Genomic DNA, 19,247 nt, shown 5'->3' on the forward strand with positions numbered 1-19,247 from the left:
ATTAAAATCGATTATAAAAATAGTTGCCGATTAATTTAGTCATCGATTCGTTGGATCTATGCTATGCGCATGCGCAGAGGCTTTTTTTTTTTTTTTTTTAAATAATTTTTATTTTTATAAACCTTTATTTATAAACTGCAACATTTACAAACAGCTGAGAAACAATAATCAAAATAAGTTTGCTGTTTTTTTTCTATAAAATACTGGAAAGGATATAAATGTAGTTTGTCTCTTTTATCCGATTATTAATCGATTAATCGAAGTAATAATCGACAGATTAATCAATTATCAAATTAATCGTTAGTTGCAGCCCTAATATATATATATATATATATATATATATATATATATATATATATATATATATATATATATATATATATATATATATATATATATACACACACACACACACTACAGGCCAAAAGTTTGGACACACCTTTTCATTCAATGCGTTTTCATTATTTTCATGACTATTTACATTGTAGATTGTCACTGGAGGCATCAAAACTAGGGATGTCCGATAATGGCTTTTTGCCGATATCCGATATTCCGATATTGTCCAACTCTTTAATTACCGATACCGATATCAACCGGTACCGATATCAACCGATATATGCAGTCGTGGAATTAACACATTATTATGCCTAATTTGGACAACCATGTATGGTGAAGATAAGGTACTTTTTAAAAATAATAATAAAATGAGATAACTAAATTAAAAACATTTTCTTGAATAAAAAAGAAAGTAAAACAATATAAAAACAGTTACATAGAAACTAGTAATTAATGAAAATGAGTAAAATTAACTGTTAAAGGTTAGTGGACCGGCAGCACACACAATCATGTGTGCTTACGGACTGTATCCCTTGCAGACTGTATTGATATATATTGATATATAATGTAGGAACCAGAATATTAATAACAGAAAGAAATGGGGGGAGGGAGGTTTTTTGGGTTGGTGCACTAATTGTAAGTGTATCTTGTGTTTTTTATGTTGACTTAATAAAAAAAACAATAAAAAAAAAAACGATACAGATAATAAAAAAAACGATACCGATAATTTCCGATATTACATTTTAACGCATTTATCGGCTGATAATATCGGCAGGCCGATATTATCGGACATCCCTAATCAAAACTACGAATGAACACGTGGAGTTATGGTGAAATACGTGAAAACATGTTTTATATTCTAGTTTCTTCAAAATAACCACCCTTTGCTCTGATTACTGTTTTGCACACTCTTGGCATTCTCTCGATGAGCTTCAAGAGGGTTTTCCACTTCACAGGTGTCATAGTTTTGATGCCTTCAGTGACAATCTACAATGTAAATAGTCATGAAAATAAAGAAAACACATTGACATGAGAAGGTGTGTCTAAACTTGTGGCCTGTACTGTGTGTGTGTGTATATATATATATATATATACTGTATATATATATATATATATACACACACACACACACACACACATTTTTGTCCTGTCCTCCTCTCCACAATTTCTCCCTCCGTCTTCTTTTTTCCGGTCCGGCTGCGCAAATCCCTAAATATATTCAAACATTTAAGAAAGTCCAATACAAATAAGGTATCCCACACTTCTCTTCTGTAAGGTACATCTGAATAGCAGACAGGGGGAACAACATCAACAATATAAATTTGCCTGAGAGGATTTGTTCTGACGTATGCCGCTTTTTTTGGGGGGGCCAGATTGTTGACGCTGGCGGGGCCGCAGCTGGGGGACCTCCGTACTATACAATATATACCGACGATATGTGAGTTTAAACCGAAAATAATAAGCTGTGTGGCATCACTCTGGTTACCATGGCAACATCCACATTACCTGTTTTAACACTCGGGATAGGTGGGTGGACCAGCCTGCACACATCGGGTGTCAGCTGGTTAAGAACATTACAAAACAGATGAGTTCTGTTAGCATTTAGCACAAAAGGCTAACAGCTTAGCATGTTGAGCTTCTAAATGGTGTCACATGTTTATCAGCTTCCTGTACGCACGCACAACAATGGCTTCTGAATTCAATCACAGCTTACACCAAAAAGAAACGACAATTATTCCTTTCTTCAGCTTTAAAAACGAACACTTGCTACTTCCTGTCTCTTGGCGTCTTCAGGGTGAGTGTAGCGTAACGCAAAAGGTGCGTTCGGGTTCCTGGGAGTCTCCGGTGTTCCTCTCATCTTGCGCCAGGAGCGTGTGCGACGCTTTTAAGTTCCTCTGTGTGGGGGAAAAAAAGCCGCAAAGAGAACTGGAGCATTCCCATGACACACTGGGGTGGGGGGTGGGGGTGCAGCATTAGGAAAGGCCTGAGTGAGCGGATACAGTCACGGCGGTTTGACGGGCGGCAGGCGGCGGCAGGTGTGAGGGCGCCCTTACTCCCCCTTGTGGCAGTAAATGTCCTTCAGAGCTTTCAACTCCTCGATCAACGTCTTGTTTTGGTTTTCCAGCACAGCCACGCGGTTTTCTAGACATTTCACGTACTCTTTCTTTTTCCTCCGGCACTCTCGCGCCGCCTCCCTGCGGAAGAGGAGAATAGTTGGTCAGGAGGCGCCAACGAGTGGCCTGGCGTGGAAAAGTCAAGGAGGTTGTCATGGAGACGTGGAGCTGATGAATACGGACCTGTTTTTCATGAGCCGCACTTCCCTCTTGCGCGTGACCTCCTCGGTGTGATGCGACGACGGGCTCTGTGTGGCGCTCGGTGACGGCGCCATCACGATGCTGTGGCTCAAACCTGTGTTGGGCGAGCGCAGCTGATAGGCGGGGATGTCTCCAGTGGCGGCTGCGGACAGAGTACACAACTTTTTTTTACCTGCGCCGAGCACAAGTCATATGAACTGATGTTTGTTTGCATGCAGAATGAGGCAACAACGAACCATTTCCACAATACTTTTTGTAGCTTCATATTTGTGTTTGTAAACTAGGAAACTACTAGTTTGTGTTGCGGCTTTTGTGTATCGGTTACACATACAGAAGACTCCCGCTATTTACACGGGAAGATATGAACATCCCATACGTCGGCATCCCAGTGAGAGCAGACATTGTACAGTAAGTGATTGTTTTATTATGTTCAGAGTACAGATGTCTGATAATATCGGCCGATAAATGCTTTAAAATGTAATATCGGAAATCATGGGAATCGTTTTTTATTATCGGTATCGTTTGTTTTTTTTATTTTATTAAATCAACATAAAAAACACAAGATACACTTACAATTAGTGCACCAACCCAAAAAACCTCCCTCCCCCGTTTACACTCATTCACACAAAAGGGTTGTTTCTTTCTGTTATTAATATTCTGCTTCCTACATTATATATCAATATATATCAATACAGTCTGCAAGGGATACAGTCCGTAAGCACACATGATTGTGCGTGCTGCTGCTCCACTAATAGTACTAACCTTTAACAGTTAATTTTACTCATTTTCATTAATTACTAGTTTCTATGTAACTGTTTTTATATTGTTTTACTTTTTTTTTATTCAAGAAAATGTTTTAAATTTATTTATCTTATTTTATTTTATTAATTTTTTTTAAAAGGACCTTATCTTCAACATACCTGGTTGTCCAAATTAAGCATAATAATGTGTTAATTCCACGACTGTATATATCGGCATCGGTAATTCAGAGTTGGACAATATCGGAATATCGGATATCGGTAAAAAAAGCCATTATCGGACATCCCTAGTTCAGAGTTTGTATTTCTTGTTTAGCTTGCTGGATCCTCTTATTACTCAGCTTCTAAAACTTGTAGCTCATATATTAAGTAAAAAAATATATAAGGTTCTGGATCATCATTTGTCCCAAAGTAGTATTTGTCTCTCATGATTAGCAAAAGTGTTCTTGTTTTACATAAAGATTGTGAATGATATGTAAAGTTCCAAAAACAGTTCAGTTCTCCTTTAAAGTACATAAAAGAAACGCAAATGTGCGGGAGACTATGTGGGCATCTACCGTATTTTTCGGACTATAAGTCGCAGTTGTTTTCATAGTTTGGCCAGGGGTGCGACTCATACTCAAGAGCGACTTATGTGTGAAATTATTAACACATTACCGTAAAATATCAAATAATATTATTTAGCTCATTCACGTAAGAGACTAGACGTATAAGATTTCATGGGATTTAGCGATTAGGAGTGACAGATTGTTTGGTAAACGTATAGCATGTTCTATATGTTATAGTTATTTGAATGACTCTTACCATAATATGTTACCTTAACATACCAAGCACGTTCTCAGTTGGTTATTTATGCGTCATATAACGTACACTAATTCAGTCTGTTGTTCACTATTCTTTATTTATTTTAAATTGCCTTTCAAATGTCTATTCTTGGTGTTGGGTTTTATCAAATAAATGTCCCCAAAAAATGCGACTTATACTCCAGTGCGACTTATATATGTTTTTTTCCTTCTTTATTATGCATTTTCGGCCGGTGCGACTTATACTCCGAAAAATACGGTAGTTTGTGTTGCGGCTTTTGTGTATCGATTACATATACAGAAGACTCCCGCCATCTAAACGGGAAGATATGAACATCCCATCCGTCGGCATCCCAGTGAGAGCAGACATTGTACAGTAAGTGATTGTTTTATTATGTTCAGAGTTTGTATTTCTTGTTTAGCTTGCTGGATCCTCTTATTACTCAGCTTCTAAAACATGTAGCTCATATATTAAGTTAAAAAATATATAAGGTTCTGGATCATCATTTGTCCCAAAGTAGTCTTTGTCTCTCACGATTAGCAAAAGTGTTCTTGTTTCACATAAAGATTGTGAATGATAGGTAAAGTTCCAAAAACCCCTTTAAAGTACATAAAAGAAATGCAAATGTGCGGGGGACTATGTGGGCATCTACTGTATATACACAATCATTGAGTTTAATTAACATACAGTCGAGTAACAGTGCAATGTTTATGTCAGGTACATTATTTCGCTACACGCACAATTGAAATTTTCTGCGCAATCACTTCCTGTAGCTGCACGTTTACCCAGATTCTCACCACGGACCATAAAGTTTTGCATTACTCTGTTACGCCGTTTTTAGCGTAACTCCGCACGCTAATCAACGGACATAAAAAAAAGATACCGTATTGCAAAGACATTTTCAGCCATAAAGGCTAAGTTGTAGACGTGACAAGTGGATAAATACGTTGGGTTAAAAAAAAAAAAAAAAAGATAAAATAAGTAATTGTGTTTTTTAAAACATAACATTTCATTTTGAGTTATGTAAATGGCTGAGTCAGCTGTTTGGTGGCCCCTCGACTTTCTTGTCTTGCCTGCTTTCCCCTGCAATTCCTACACACACACACACACACACACACACACACACACACACACACACACACACACACACACACACACACACACACACACACACACACACTCACACACACATATTCTTGTATTTGTTACCTTCTTGAGACCTGTGAAAAATACCTCCCTCTTTACAACCACCCTTTCTAGATATATAAATATTTGTATTTACAACATTAATAATATATACATACTATGCAAATATAAAAAGGTAAGCTTTTAGTTAATTATTTTTGAATGTTTTGTTTGTAATTGGTTTTTAATCTTCATTATTTACTTCAAGTTATTACAATATGTCTCTAAATACATATTCATTTAATTGTTTTTATTAATTTTGGCCAAAGGGGGCGCATTTCAACTTCTTACACACACTTGTTATTACATATGTTGACCAGAGACCTTTAAAAACCGACACACAGTCAATTTGAAAAATCCCTCCTTTTTGGGACCACCCTAATTTTGATAGATTTCACCAAATCTCTTTTTTGTTTTAGTAATGTGCTTAAGGCCGATGACAAACGAGTCACGGACCACAGATGGCCCCTGTGCCGCACTTTGGGCAACCCAGCTTTAGAAGCTAACTGTTAATGGCCACTATAATCTTAGTGTATTTGTTCATCTTATGGTCACATATGGGACACGGGTTGTCTTACGTCAGCACCGGAAGTCGTAGAATCAGCTGTTCACCTGACGGGGGTTTTCGGGGATGAATAGGGAAGTCCTTCTTTAGCTGCCGTCTTGTTTTATCATATATTGCTGCCTTTGCACCTGTCCATGTTCACTTTTGTATGCACATTAAATCAACAAAAAATCCTGACTTTGGATCAATGTTCACGGACTCTAGTATTTGGCTCTCTATTAGATGCAGTGGTTTTCCGTATTGGGACCATGATTTGGGTCCTGACTTGTTCACCGGTCCTCATATGGAAGGTACTTTTTCTTGTTGATGTCTAAAGGAAGGGTAGAAATACAAGAACACACACACACACACATTCTTGTGTTTGTTACCTTCCGAAAAATGCCTACCTCTTTAGGACCACACTTTCTAGATATGTAAAGATTTGTATTTACAACATTAATAATATATACATACTATGCAAATATAAAAAATCTTGTTGTGAAAAATGAGTTGGAATTTCACAAGAAGAAGGTCACAATTTCACAAGTAAAAACTTTTTACTCTTAGAATTTTTGCATTTTGATAATAAAAGTCACAATTTTACTCAACGCAAGTCAAAATTTTACAAGAAAAACTGAACATTTGTGCAATATTATGATAAAAGTTGGAATTTTACTCAATAACAGTAGCAATTTTACAAGAAAAGCTTAAAATGTTGGCAATTTCATGAAAGTGGTTAGAGTGTCCGCCCTGAGATCGGTAGGTTGTGAGTTCAAACCCCGGCCGAGTCATACCAAAGACTATAAAAATGGGACCCATTGACTCCCTGCTGGGCACTCAGCATCAAGGGTTGAAATTGGGGGTTAAATCACCAACAATAATTCCCGGGCGCGGCCACCGCTGCTGCCCACTGCTCCCCTCACCTCCCAGGGGGTGATCAAGGGTGATGGGTCAAATGCAGAGAATAATTTCGCCACACCTAGTGTGTGTGTGACAATCATTGTTACTTTAACTTTAAAAGCGTCGTAATTTTACTCGACAAAAGTCTCCATTTTATAAGAAAACTTTAAAATGTTGGCAATATTATAATAATAATCAGAATGTCAAGAAATGTCACTATTTTACAAGAACAACAAAAAAATTGCAATATTGTGATACAAATCAGAATTTTAGACTTAGAATTTTATATGACAAATGTCACCATTTTGCTTTAAAAAGTAATCATTTTACGAGAAAATATTGCAAAATTACACAAACAGAAATAACATGAGAAATTGTTCCCAATTTTATAAGCAAAAAGTTGACACATTGTGAAAAAAAGACTGATTTTAGTTAATTGTTTGTTTGTTTTTTTCTGGGGGGGGGGGGGGATTTTTTGTTTGTAATTGGTTTCTAACCTTCCTTATTTACTTCAAGTAATAACAGTATGTCTGTATATACATAATTATTTTATTTTTTTCAAATTAATTTTGGCCAAAGGGGGGCGAATTTCAATGTCTTACACACACTTGTCATTTCATATGTTGACCAAAGGGAGAACACTTCAAATTTTTTACACACACTTGTTATTTCATATGTTGACAGTCAATTTTTTTGGGGGGACCACCCTAAATTTGATAGATTTCACCACCAGGGGTGCAAATTAGACATTCTCTATCAGATGCAATGGTTTTTCCTTATTGGGACCATGATTTATGTCCTAACTTGTTCACCGCTCCTCATATGGAAGGTACTTTTCCTTGTTGATGTCTCAAGAAGGGTAGAAATACAAGAACACACACACACATTCTTGTATTTGTTACCTTCCGAAAAATGCCTACCTCTTTAGGACCACCCTTTCTAGATATGTAAAGATTTGTATGTACAACATTAATAATATATACAAACTATGCAAATATAAAAAAGCTTGTTGTGAAAAATGAGTTGGAATTTCACAAGAAGAAGGTCACAGTTTCACAAGTAAAACTTAGATCTTTGGCATTTTGATAATAAAAGTCGTAATTTTACTCAATGCAAGTCAAAATTTTACATGAAAAACTGAACATTTGTGCAGTCCATCCATCCATCCATTTTCTACCGCTTATTCCCTTTGGGGTTATTTGTGCAGTATTATGATAAAAGTTGGAATTTTACTCAATAACAGTAGCAATTTTACAAGAAAAGCTTAACATTTGGGCAATTTTATAAAAAGAGTTGTAATTTTACTGGACAAAAGTCCCAATTTTATAAGAAAACTTTAAAATATTGGCAATATTATAATAATCGGAATTTTACTTGGCAAAATTATGACAAAAGTCATAATTTTACTCAAAAATGTCATTATTTTACAAGAACAAAAAAAATGGCAATATTGTGATAAAAGTCAGACATTTATATGACAAATGTCACCATTTTGCTTTAAAAAGTAAAAATGTTACGAGAAAATATTGCAATATTACAGAAACAGAAATAATATGAGAAATTGGTCCAAATGTTATAAGCAAAAAGTTGACACATTGTGAAAAAAAGTCGGATTTTAGTTTATTTTTTATTTTTTTTGTAGGGGGGGGGGGGTTTGTTTTATAATTGGTTTCTAACCTTCCCTATTTACTTCAAGTAATTACAGTATGTCTCTATATACATATGTATTTTTTCTCAAATTAATTTTGGCCAAACGGGGCGAATTTCAATGTCTTACACACACTTGTTATTTCATATGTTGGCCAGAAGGGGAACACTTCAAATTTTTACACACACTTGTTATTTCATATGTTGACAGTCAATTTTTTTGGGGACCACCCTAAATTTGATAGATTTCATCACCAGGGGTGCAAATGAGACATTCTCTAATAGATGCAATGGTTTTTCCTTATAGGGACCAGGATTTATGTCCTAACTTGTTCACCGCTCCTCATATGGAAGGTACTTTTCCTTGTTGATGTCTCAAGAAGGGTAGAAATACAAGAACACACACATTCTTGTATTTGTTACCTTCCGAAAAATAGCTACCTCTTTAGGACCACCCTTTCTAGATATGTAAAGATTTGTATGTACAACATTAATAATATATACATACTATGCAAATATAAAAAAGCTTGTTGTGAAAAATGAGTTGGAATTTCACAAGAAGAAGGTCACAATTTCACAAGTAAAACTTAGAATTTTGGCATTTTGATAATAAAAGTCGTAATTTTACTCAACGCAAGTCAAAATTTTACATGAAAAACTGAACATTTGTGCAGTCTTTCCATCCATCCATTTTCTACCGCTTATTCCTTTTGGGGTTATTTGTGCAGTATTATGATAAAAGTTGGAATTTTACTCAATAACAGTAGCAATTTTACAAGAAAAGCTTAACATTTGGGCAATTTTACAAGAAAAGCTTAACATTTGGGCAATTTTATAAAAAGAGTTGTAATTTTACTAGACAAAAGTCCCAATTTTATAAGAAAACTTTAAAATATTGGCAATATTATAATAATCGGAATTTTACTTGGCAAAATTATGACAAGTCATAATTTTACTCAAAAAATATCATTATTTTCCAAGAACAAAAAAATTGGCAATATTGTGATAAAAGTCAGAATTTTATATGACAAATGTCACCATTTTGCTTTAAAAAGTAAAAATTTTACGAGAAAATATTGCAATATTACAGAAACAGAAATAATATGAGAAATTGTTCCAAATTTTATAAGCAAAAAGTTGACACATTGTGAAAAAAAGTCGGATTTTAGTTTATTTTATTATTTTTTTTGTAGGGGGTGGGGGTGTTTGTAATTGGTTTCTAACCTTCCTTATTTACTTAAAGTAATTACAGTATGTCTCTATATACATATTTATTTTTTCTCAAATTAATTTTGGCCAAAGGGGGGCGAAATTTCACACTTGTTTTTTCATATGTTGACCAAAGGGAGAACACTTCAAAATTTTTACACACACTTGTTATTTCATATGTTGACAGTCTATTTTTTGGGGACCACCCTAAATTTGATAGATTTCATCACCAGGGGTGCAAATGGGACATTCTCTAATAGATGCAATGGTTTTCCTTATTGGGACCAGGATTTATGTCCTAACTTGTTCACCGCTCCTCATATGGAAGGTACTTTTCCTTGTTGATGTCTCAAGAAGGGTAGAAATACAAGAACACACACACACACACACACACACACACACACACACACACACACACAAGGATAACAGAAGGCAGTGCTGACGTCAGCGTGTGCGTCTCACTCGCCACTCTGCATTCCCTCCCGCCTGCCCGTGTTGTGTTCCAGGAAACCATGGTGACGTCAAAGCTGCAAATCCCCCCCCCCCTCCCCTTCCCCCTTCCTCCGCCCCCATCCTGCCTGACAACAACGATTAAACCATTTTACTGTACACTTGTTCACTTCGCCACAACAACCCAGCTTCCCCTTTTTTGTCGCCATTAAACCACACAGCCAGCCATGTCGTCTACTAGTTAACAAACTAGTACTAGTAGCACTGAAGCAGCACACAAAATCATCCAAACACTGTAGTTTGTAAAGTTGCTACCATGCTGGTTAGCTCGCGCGCAAAAACCGGAAGAAGAAGAAGTAAAAACGTTTAAAAAAAAATAAGATGAGGAAGTTGACAAAAGTTTACCTGACTCTGTCTCGTCCCCCGTGACGGCCATGTTAACCCTCCAGTGTTCCAGTGCAAGTATTCCACTCAAACAGTCCGTCCGCGGTGACTCGCTCGCCGGCTAAAAGTCCGAGTGACGCCTCCTCGCTCCTCTTCTCCGTCTGGACCGTCAACTTCGCGGCGGGATTACAATTACCGGCATTGACGTCACCGTGACGTCACCGCCGACCGCTGAAGTCAACGAAGACGCGCTGGGTTAGACGACACGCCCCCTCCTCCTCTTCCCTCCGCATGGAGGGGGCGAGGGGGGGGGAGGGTATTTTTGGAAGCAATGACGCAACTGGACAGCCTTGGCAAACAACGGGCGGCTCTGATTGGCTGAGTCTAAAGAAGGAGGCGGAACTAATGACACACCATTAACCTTTAACTTATTTATGTCGAGCAGAACTTTAACTATTTTCCACACTGCTGGTTTTTATTTCATCTATTAGTCATTACATTCTATGTTCAATTTTCATTCTTTTATGACTTTACCTCCAAGGTACTTTACTTACGTGTTTGTGTGTATTGCAAACATTTGGTGGTATAAATAACTAATTGAACTATTATTGGGGGTGAGCAGCGGGGGGGGGGGGGGGGGGGGGGGTGAATGTCAGTAAGCAGTTAAATCCTTACATTTCTAAATAACAGTTTGGAAAAAATTGCAGTGGCATAATATAAAACCTTAAAAGTCCTCATTTGGTGTTTTTGTCTTTCAATCCATATTATAATATAAACTATTGCAAACAGTACGACACATTTGAACAACCATAATAACATTGTTCATTAATAGTTCAAATAGTATGGAGGGTCAAATGAGACAACGCTTAATAAATCTTTAAATAATTACTTAAATGTGTCATTAATTCATTATAATTTGAATTAAATGCATAGATGTAATATTAAATGTGTAATTAATTTAATGTAAAAGTACATTTAATTTATCATTTCTATAGTCATGTCAATTATTTTGTGATTTAATTGATTATTTTATGAACCTGTGTGTCACCACTTCCATCCATTCATTTTATACCGCTTGTCCCTTTATTTTTATCTGTCAAACTCAGCCGTGATTGGTTGCACGGCACTTTTACTCGCTTGCGTAATTTAAATTTAAATATTTTAATTTAAATACCCTAATATTTGTGCACAAATACAGTTTTATGGTCAGAATGTCATCCGGGAACCTTTTTAAATGTTTTACTTGAATGCATGTCATTTATTTGCACTAAATTTGGCAACAGTTCTTTCAGGCTATATTTTGGAGTGAAATGTGCCAGCGAGCACACGAGTCCGATTCTTCTCACTCATTTTTGCCTTGACATATGCATTGATCGGATCACTGACCATATTGCATAAATTGCATGATTAATAAATGTGAACATAATTAAAGTGATTATTTTTGTGATTTATCATAAGTTAACTCATTAGTTTTTAAAATTAATTAACTATTTAAATATTAAATTTTGTCCAATTTGACCCGCCACAGAATGAAATATGTGTTATTAATTAATATATTTTTCAGTGTTTTCTATTCAGACAAGATTTAGGTACAGTAGAGAGTGTTGGTCTTGAATAAGACAGCAGATTTTCAATATTATCTTTGTAAGGGAAGATTACTTGTTTAGATCTTCATAAGGCTGTGTACCTAATCAAGTGGCCAATGTGTGTGTGTGTTCTTGTATTTCTACCCTTCTTGAGACATCAACAAGGAAAAGTACCTTCCATATGAGGAGCGGTGAACAATTTAGGACATAAATCATGGTCCCAATAAGGAAAACCATTGCATCTAATAGAGAATGTCTCATTTGCACCCCTGTTGGTGAAATCTATCAAAGTTAGGGTGGTCCCAAAAAGGAGGGATTTTTCAAATTGACTGTGTGTCGGTTTTAAAAGTGCTCCCCCTCTGGTCAACATATGAAATAACAAGTGTGTGTAAGAAATTGAAATGCACCCCCTTTGGCCAAAATTGTATATAGAGACATACTGTAATAACAAAGTAAATAATGAAGATTAAAAACCAATTACAAACAAAAAATTAAATTAACTAAAAGCAGTCTTTTTCTCACAATGTGTCGACCTTTTTTCTTATAAAATTGGGAACTATTTCTCATATTCTGTCTGTTTCTGTAATATTGCAATATTTTCTTGTAAAAATATTACTTTTTTATGTAAAATGTTTTACTTTTTAATGCAAACTGGTGACATTTGTCATATAAAATTCTGACTGTTATCACAATATTGCCAATTTGTTTGTTGTTCTTGTAAAATAGTGACATTTTTTAAGTAAAATGATGACTTTTGTCATAATCTTGCCAAGTAAAATTCTGATTATTATTATAATATTGCCCAAATTTTAAAGTTTTCTTATAAAATTGTGACTTTTGTCAAGTAAAATGACGACTCTTTTCATAAAATTGCCAAGATTTTAAGCTAGTCTTGGAAAATTGCGACTGTTATTGAGTAAAATTCCAACTTTTATCATAACATTGCACAAATGTTCAGTTTTTCTTGGGAAATTATGACTTGCGTTGAGTAAAATTACGACTTAGTATAATACTGCCAAAACTCTACGTTTTGCTTCATTGATTGATTGATTGATTCTTGTGAACCTGTGACCTTTTTCTTGTGAAATTCCAACTCATTTTTCACAACAAGCTTTTATATATTTGCAGAGTATGTATATATTATTAATGTTGTAAATACAAGGCTTTATATATCTAGAAAGGGTGGTCCTAAAGAGGGAGGCATTTTTCGGAGGTCTCAAGAAGGTGACAAATACAAGAATGTGTGTGTGTGTGTGTGTGTGTGTGTGTGTGTGTGTGTGTGTGTGTGTGTGTGTGTGTGTGTGTGTGTGTGTGTGTGTGTGTGTGTGTGTGTGTGTGTGTGTGTGTTGTTGCAAAGTTCTTTAGGAGACCATTAGCAGCAAACATAGAATTTGTCCCTGCTGACAAGAAAAAATGAACATTTGACAGCCAGACATTAGCTACCATGAATGAGCATCTGTCCTCCCTGGATGAAGAACTGCTTGGGGGCATCGCCCTGTGAGGCAGCACACTGCAGGATGGCACCACCAGGTTGCGGGTTCAGAGTTTGACTCCCCTGAAGAGCCTCAGCTCCGGTGCCACTCAACTGGATGGTTCTACCCTGAGCGATGGCGACTGTGGAGAAGACGCGGACCTCAGTCAGTATGTTGGAATTATGTTGTGTTGTTATGCTGACTGTGCACTGACTGTATTGTCCTGAGCTGTTCTGGTAGATGGTTGGCTTGGAACCAGAGTCCACGCTTGCGATCGCCGCCTCCTCCTCCTCCTCGTCGATTTTAGGAACCGACGAAGCGTCCGATGCGAGCTCGTTCAGGATTTTTCTGTGGACCACAAGAAGGTTTGGTGAAAAAGGACGTCTCGCTCTTTCTGACGGCGACGTTCAATGTTCTCACCGATAAGATGGACGTCTGGAGAGCAGCTCTCGTCTCTTGTGAGTGACGCCGTCTGACTCGTTAGACGAAGTTACCTGATGACGTTTCATAGGAGCATGATCTTGTGTGACCTCAGACTTGAATGGAATGACTCAGTCAGTGTGTGCTTACCTCAGGAGTTAGAGGGTGTGGTGACTGTATGACGGAGGTCTGAGTCTTCCTGTGAGGAGAAACCTATACCAGAAAAAAGGAGAAGCTCAGCTAGAACAGAAAGTGGATGAAGGTACTCTTGTCTAAACCACCTCTATGGAGCCTAATCATATATGGCTTGGTTTTTAGCATTGGTATTTTTCGTCTGCATATGCAGAAAACACCTTCTAATTTGTTCTGACACTCCGCAAAGGTTTGAATTGTGCGCTAACCGTCACTTACAGGACTCAAGTGGATCAGCGTAAAGTTGAACGTAGAACACTTGAGTCGTTAGAAGGGCCGGCCCGTGGCATGACCATTCTATGCGGTTGTTTAGGGCTACAACCGCTAAGGAAACCAGGGGCCGTACTTATCAAGCTTCTTAGAATTACTCCTAAGAAGTCTGCTAAGAGTTGACTTAAGAGTAAATAAATTATTCGCTGAAAGCTGCACTTAAAATTCAGTTATCAAGCGTCTTACTCACACTTTCAGCGAAGTGTAGGACTGAATCTTAAGTGTCACACTCAGAACCGAATTACGACATTACTATGTGCCGTAAACGGAATTTTAGGTGACGTCATTTCTGTGTCCATAGAAATGACCAATCACGGAAGGGAATCCGTTGTCTAAGAATAAAGAAATATCTTGGAAATATTTAAGTGGACAATGGGAGTGTATATTTTGACAATAAACTACAAAATAATACAAAACAAACTAGTCCCCGCCGGCACTCACGCTACCGCTCCCTCTCTTCTCTCGCCCACACACTCACTGACGTCACTCACCTCACGGCCACACACATACGCTACTCTCATAAAATTTTATTTCCAATTCATTAATTAGGCAACTAATTTGAAACTGGTGTGGGTGGCTCTATATATACTAGCCCACTGCAGCCACATGCAGAAATCAACAAGGAATCGAAAAGTATTAAATCTGTGACAAAAATAATACCCGCTCTGTCTAAACGATACCGTTTGATCAGCTGCTCGTCATCAAACAAATCCAGGACATCGTTCCGCTCCCTGAACGTTCGCGCACGTCTCTCTCGCCTCAGTGCCATCCCCTGCTGGCAACTCCTAACCACTTAAGACACCTTTGAAGGTCTCTTAAATATCGTGGAGAGTAGGAGTGATTCTTAGACTTAAGAACGTTGATAAAAAGCTTTTATTCTTAAGTTTGAGAGTAGAACTAAATTTCGCAAATTCTCAGGACTTAAGTGTAAAATGGCACTCTAAGAAGCTTGATAAGTACGGCCCCAGATGATTAAGGCCTGGGTTTTTTTACAGATTTTTTACAGGGTGTGTGTGGACAAGGATAAGGTTAGGTGGGATATAGCCTGGATAACCTTACTGTAGAAGGGGCATAAGATTTATTTCTTTCATTTAAGTTTGTCAGTTATAAAATACAACATCAAAAAATTTAAGATAAAATCAATTTTGCTATCAAAGTCACGCAATAAAGTAATTTGAATCAAATTGGGAATGATTGTGTAACACAACGCCCACTCGCAAAAATGTAAAATGGTTCATTGTTCCTGGTAGCGGTAAACCCTTCACTGTTCACCCAGCACACACAATCTTCAAAACTCACTTTTTTTACATTCACACACAGCGCCAACATTTGAGATCCAGATTGAAGTGATAATAGGAGAAAGATAAAAAATATGGTAAAACTATTTGCGGCAGCATCGTACAAAGTTATGTTTAAGTTTTACTTTTGCATCCCTGTAGCACATAATTGTAATGGGTTCAAGGAATCTTGATTAAAGTTCTCAACAGAGGCGTCACTAGTGTTTATAGACAGGGGAGGCTTAAATCCCAGTAGATGCACTAATAATAATAATTATAATAATACTATATTATGATTATTATTATCCACAAATGATTATCTTACATGAATCAGCTCATTTCTAGCTTTCACTGTGAATTAAACGGAAATTTGGCATAATGTATTTATAATCATTTTTAAGTGAAAAATTATCAAAATTCACATTCTGGCTACTGTATGATAAACATACTTGCCAACCTTGAGACCTCCGAATTCGGGAGATGGGGGGCGGCGGGGTTGAGTTGGGGGGGTTTGGTGGTAGCGTGGGTGTATATTGTAGCGTCCCGGAAGAGTTAGTGCTGCAAGGGGTTCTGGGTATTTGTTCTGTTGTGTTTATGTTGTGTTACGGTGCGGATGTTCTCCCGAAATGTGTTTGTCATTCTCGTTTGGTGTGGGTTCACAGTGTGGCGCATATTTGTAACAGTGTTAAAGTTGTTTATACGGTCACCCTCAGTGTGAGCTGTAGGGCTGTTGATCAAGTATGCCATGCATTCACTTGTGTGTGTTAAAGCCGCATGTGTTATGCAAATGTGCCGGCACTCTGTTTGTATGAAGGAAAAGTGGACGTGACGACAGGTTGTAGAGGACGTTAAAGGCAGTGCCTTAAAGGCACGCCACCAATATTGTTGTCCGGGTGGAAATCGGGAGAAATTCGGGAGAATGGTTGCCCCAGGAGATTTTCGGGAGGGGCACTGAAATCCGGGAGTCTCCAGGGAAAATCGGGAGGGTTGGCAAGTATGATGATAAATCCCATCTAGATCAGTGATTCCTACACTGAGGTACACAGACTCCATCTAGTAGTACGCCAAAGAATCACTTGATTCAAGTACAGTGTTTTATTTTCCCATATTCAAACACAGTGTTACTGTTCACAGTGTGTGCAATGATACAGTGGCCAAAAGTATCAAATATACATGTTGAATTAAACCTGCCTTGTTTTTAATGAAAACGTAGCTATGTTGGTCATAGTGGTGGTACTGGGAGAGCCAAGTGTTTTCTGAGGTGGTACTTGCTAAAAACACGTTTGAGAACCACTGTTCTCGATATGTTAATCCCATCTTTAAAAAGTCAAAAACCTTATAAAAGATTTTTCATACAAATTTTTGGAGACATTACAAGCTGCATGCAAAAATCATATTATAGTTTTTAGGTGTCTTTTAAATATCTATTTTCTTCAGCTATTTAGGGGTCCGATTATAAAAAATAAATAATATTAAAGCCCTAAATGGGGCCACACAAGCCCGGTTGGTAGCTTTGACTTTGTCTCGCGGTCCACTCATTCCTGCAGTGTTTTGGTTTTTACACACTTGCAAAACAAAACACCTTGCTTAGCTCGAATTGTTTACTTGGGAAAAAGATTCTTCATCCTGGTCCTCCTCCTCGTCGGAGAGCGAGTCGTTCATGCTGTCATCCAGTTGGGACGAGTCGTCCATGGTGGCTTGTCTCTGAGGACAAACATCAGAATCAGAAATATTTTATTAAGTATTTCTTAATATTATTACTAATATTATTATCCATAAACATGTGGATTGAAGTTACCAACAAACATGTCTTTATGACTGTTGAATAGGTAATCTCATTTAATTCAATCATATCAAATGGGGGTTTCAAAGTGTTTTGTTTATTTTTGGGATCTTATTTATTTTTAGTGTAAGTGACTTTGAAATACATTTGGTCGAATCAACTTCTCTATTCTGGGTAGCAGAAAGTAATCTTGTTTGAAATGTTTCCATTAATGCGGATCAACTGCATCCGTTTCCGGGCGATTTAGTTTGAAGGTGCAACTTCCGGCCTTGTTACGGTGTCCAACTTAAAAAGTGCAGCTCGCTGAGTCATCACAGGCCACTTCTTCCCTCACCAACTCGCTGCGTTATTCGTCTTCATACACACTGAAGTTTTCCTAACTATCTCTATGCCGCCTACGTGCGCGTCTCGTACGCGCATGCGCCCCACGGGTGACCGTGGCATCTCGTCGTGACTTACCGAAAAGTTTTCACGTCGAGTTCGTCGTCACCGGTGACGGTGCGGCTGGATGTCGTCGCTCCACGTCAGCGCAGATCATCCACTGACGACACCCTGGCAGCAGCGGCCGCCTTCGAGAGTAGGCGCGCAGCAGCGGTGGCAAGATAGTTCACGGCCATCGCTACTCACTTCCGGGTTCGCTCTGCTATGCCGTCGACACCAACCAAAACGACAGTTTAGTCCAGAAGCTTCTCTACTTTTGTGCCGACGAATGTTTTACATTTAACTATAAGACATTTAACGTAAAAATATGAATGTGACTGACAGTAAAAAGTAATTCGTGTGTCAGCCTAACATTCAGTACACAGTGTTGGTATAGCTTTTGTCGGCGTTCAGACATGTTACGTAAAATATGAACGCATATGACTGGAAAAAGTAACTGAAGTATCAGCCAAACATTTGGTACATATTGTAAATATTGCTTTTGTAGTACATTCAAACTCAAATTTAGAAAAATAAACGGAACAGGTGAGATATTATTTTCTAAGGCGACATCGCACTCATCCAGTCATATGAGTCTGACGTCATCACTATGCTCGCACAGCCATCCAATCAGATGACTCTGACGTCATTTCTATGTTTACTTTTTATAAAACTTTATTAATAATATGCAACATTTACATACAGGCAAAGACATAATAATAATTAGAACAAGTACAGAAACAGTATAAAACAGCGCCAGGGGGTTGTAAACTCAAAGTAACTAAAGTAGAATGCAAAATATATATATATATATATATATATATATATATATATATATATATATATATATATATATATATATATATATATATATATATATATATATATATATATATATATATGTGTGTGTATATATGTATATATATATGTGTGTATATATGTATATATATATGTGTGTATATATGTATATGTATATATATATATGTATATATATATATATATGTATATATATGTATATATATATACATATATATATATATATATGTATATATATATATATATATAATGTTTTATCTAGTGTGTGTCATGATTTCATTTCTATTTTGATTTTTTATTATACTTTCTATTTTTATTTTTAATACTTTGTAGCACTTTGAGATTTTAAGTGCGCTACAAATGCAATTTATTATTATTATTAATACACATATTATTAATAGTACATATTCTGTACAATTGACCACTAAATGGTAACACCCGAATAAGTATTTATGTTACCATTTAGTGGTCAATTGTAC

The 19,247-nt window shown here is 36.9% G+C and overlaps 1 protein-coding gene across 2 annotated transcripts; it reads right to left on the reverse strand.

Annotated features, from left to right (window-relative positions):
* Positions 1–381: 381 nt before the first annotated feature.
* LOC133631074 (cAMP-responsive element modulator-like) lies at positions 382–18,126 on the reverse strand. 2 transcript variants are annotated; one of them, XM_062023103.1, is made up of 8 exons: positions 17,992–18,126; positions 17,355–17,453; positions 14,161–14,223; positions 14,011–14,084; positions 13,805–13,938; positions 13,562–13,732; positions 2,634–2,793; positions 382–2,531 (listed from the first exon to the last, which is right to left on the reverse strand). In XM_062023103.1, exons 2-8 carry the CDS (start codon positions 17,439–17,441, stop codon positions 2,387–2,389), a joined length of 834 nt encoding a protein of 277 aa, XP_061879087.1. In that variant the 5' UTR covers positions 17,442–17,453; positions 17,992–18,126; the 3' UTR covers positions 382–2,386. The 2 variants fall into 2 exon arrangements, with proteins under 2 accessions (XP_061879087.1, XP_061879088.1); XM_062023104.1 differs by lacking the exons at positions 13,562–13,732; positions 13,805–13,938; positions 14,011–14,084; ... (1 more) ...; positions 17,355–17,453; positions 17,992–18,126 and adding an exon at positions 10,554–10,757.
* Positions 18,127–19,247: the final 1,121 nt, after the last annotated feature.

This window comes from Entelurus aequoreus, linkage group LG16 (genome assembly GCF_033978785.1).
Source record: "Entelurus aequoreus isolate RoL-2023_Sb linkage group LG16, RoL_Eaeq_v1.1, whole genome shotgun sequence".
In the NCBI taxonomy this organism is placed as follows: Eukaryota; Metazoa; Chordata; class Actinopteri; order Syngnathiformes; family Syngnathidae; genus Entelurus; species Entelurus aequoreus.

What these genes read in the sequence shown, in the direction of transcription:
- LOC133631074 (XM_062023103.1), bottom strand. Translation starts at nt 17,441, where the DNA reads ATGGACGACTCGTCCCAACTGGATGACAGCATGAACGACTCGCTCTCC. An exon ending in AGGACAGATGCTCATTCATG is followed by an intron (nt 2,794 to 13,561) that starts GTAGCTAATGTC and finishes CTCTGTCCGCAG; the next exon opens with CCGCCACTGGAGACATCCCC. An exon ending in GTGCGGCTCATGAAAAACAG is followed by an intron (nt 2,532 to 2,633) that starts GTCCGTATTCAT and finishes CCTCTTCCGCAG; the next exon opens with GGAGGCGGCGCGAGAGTGCC.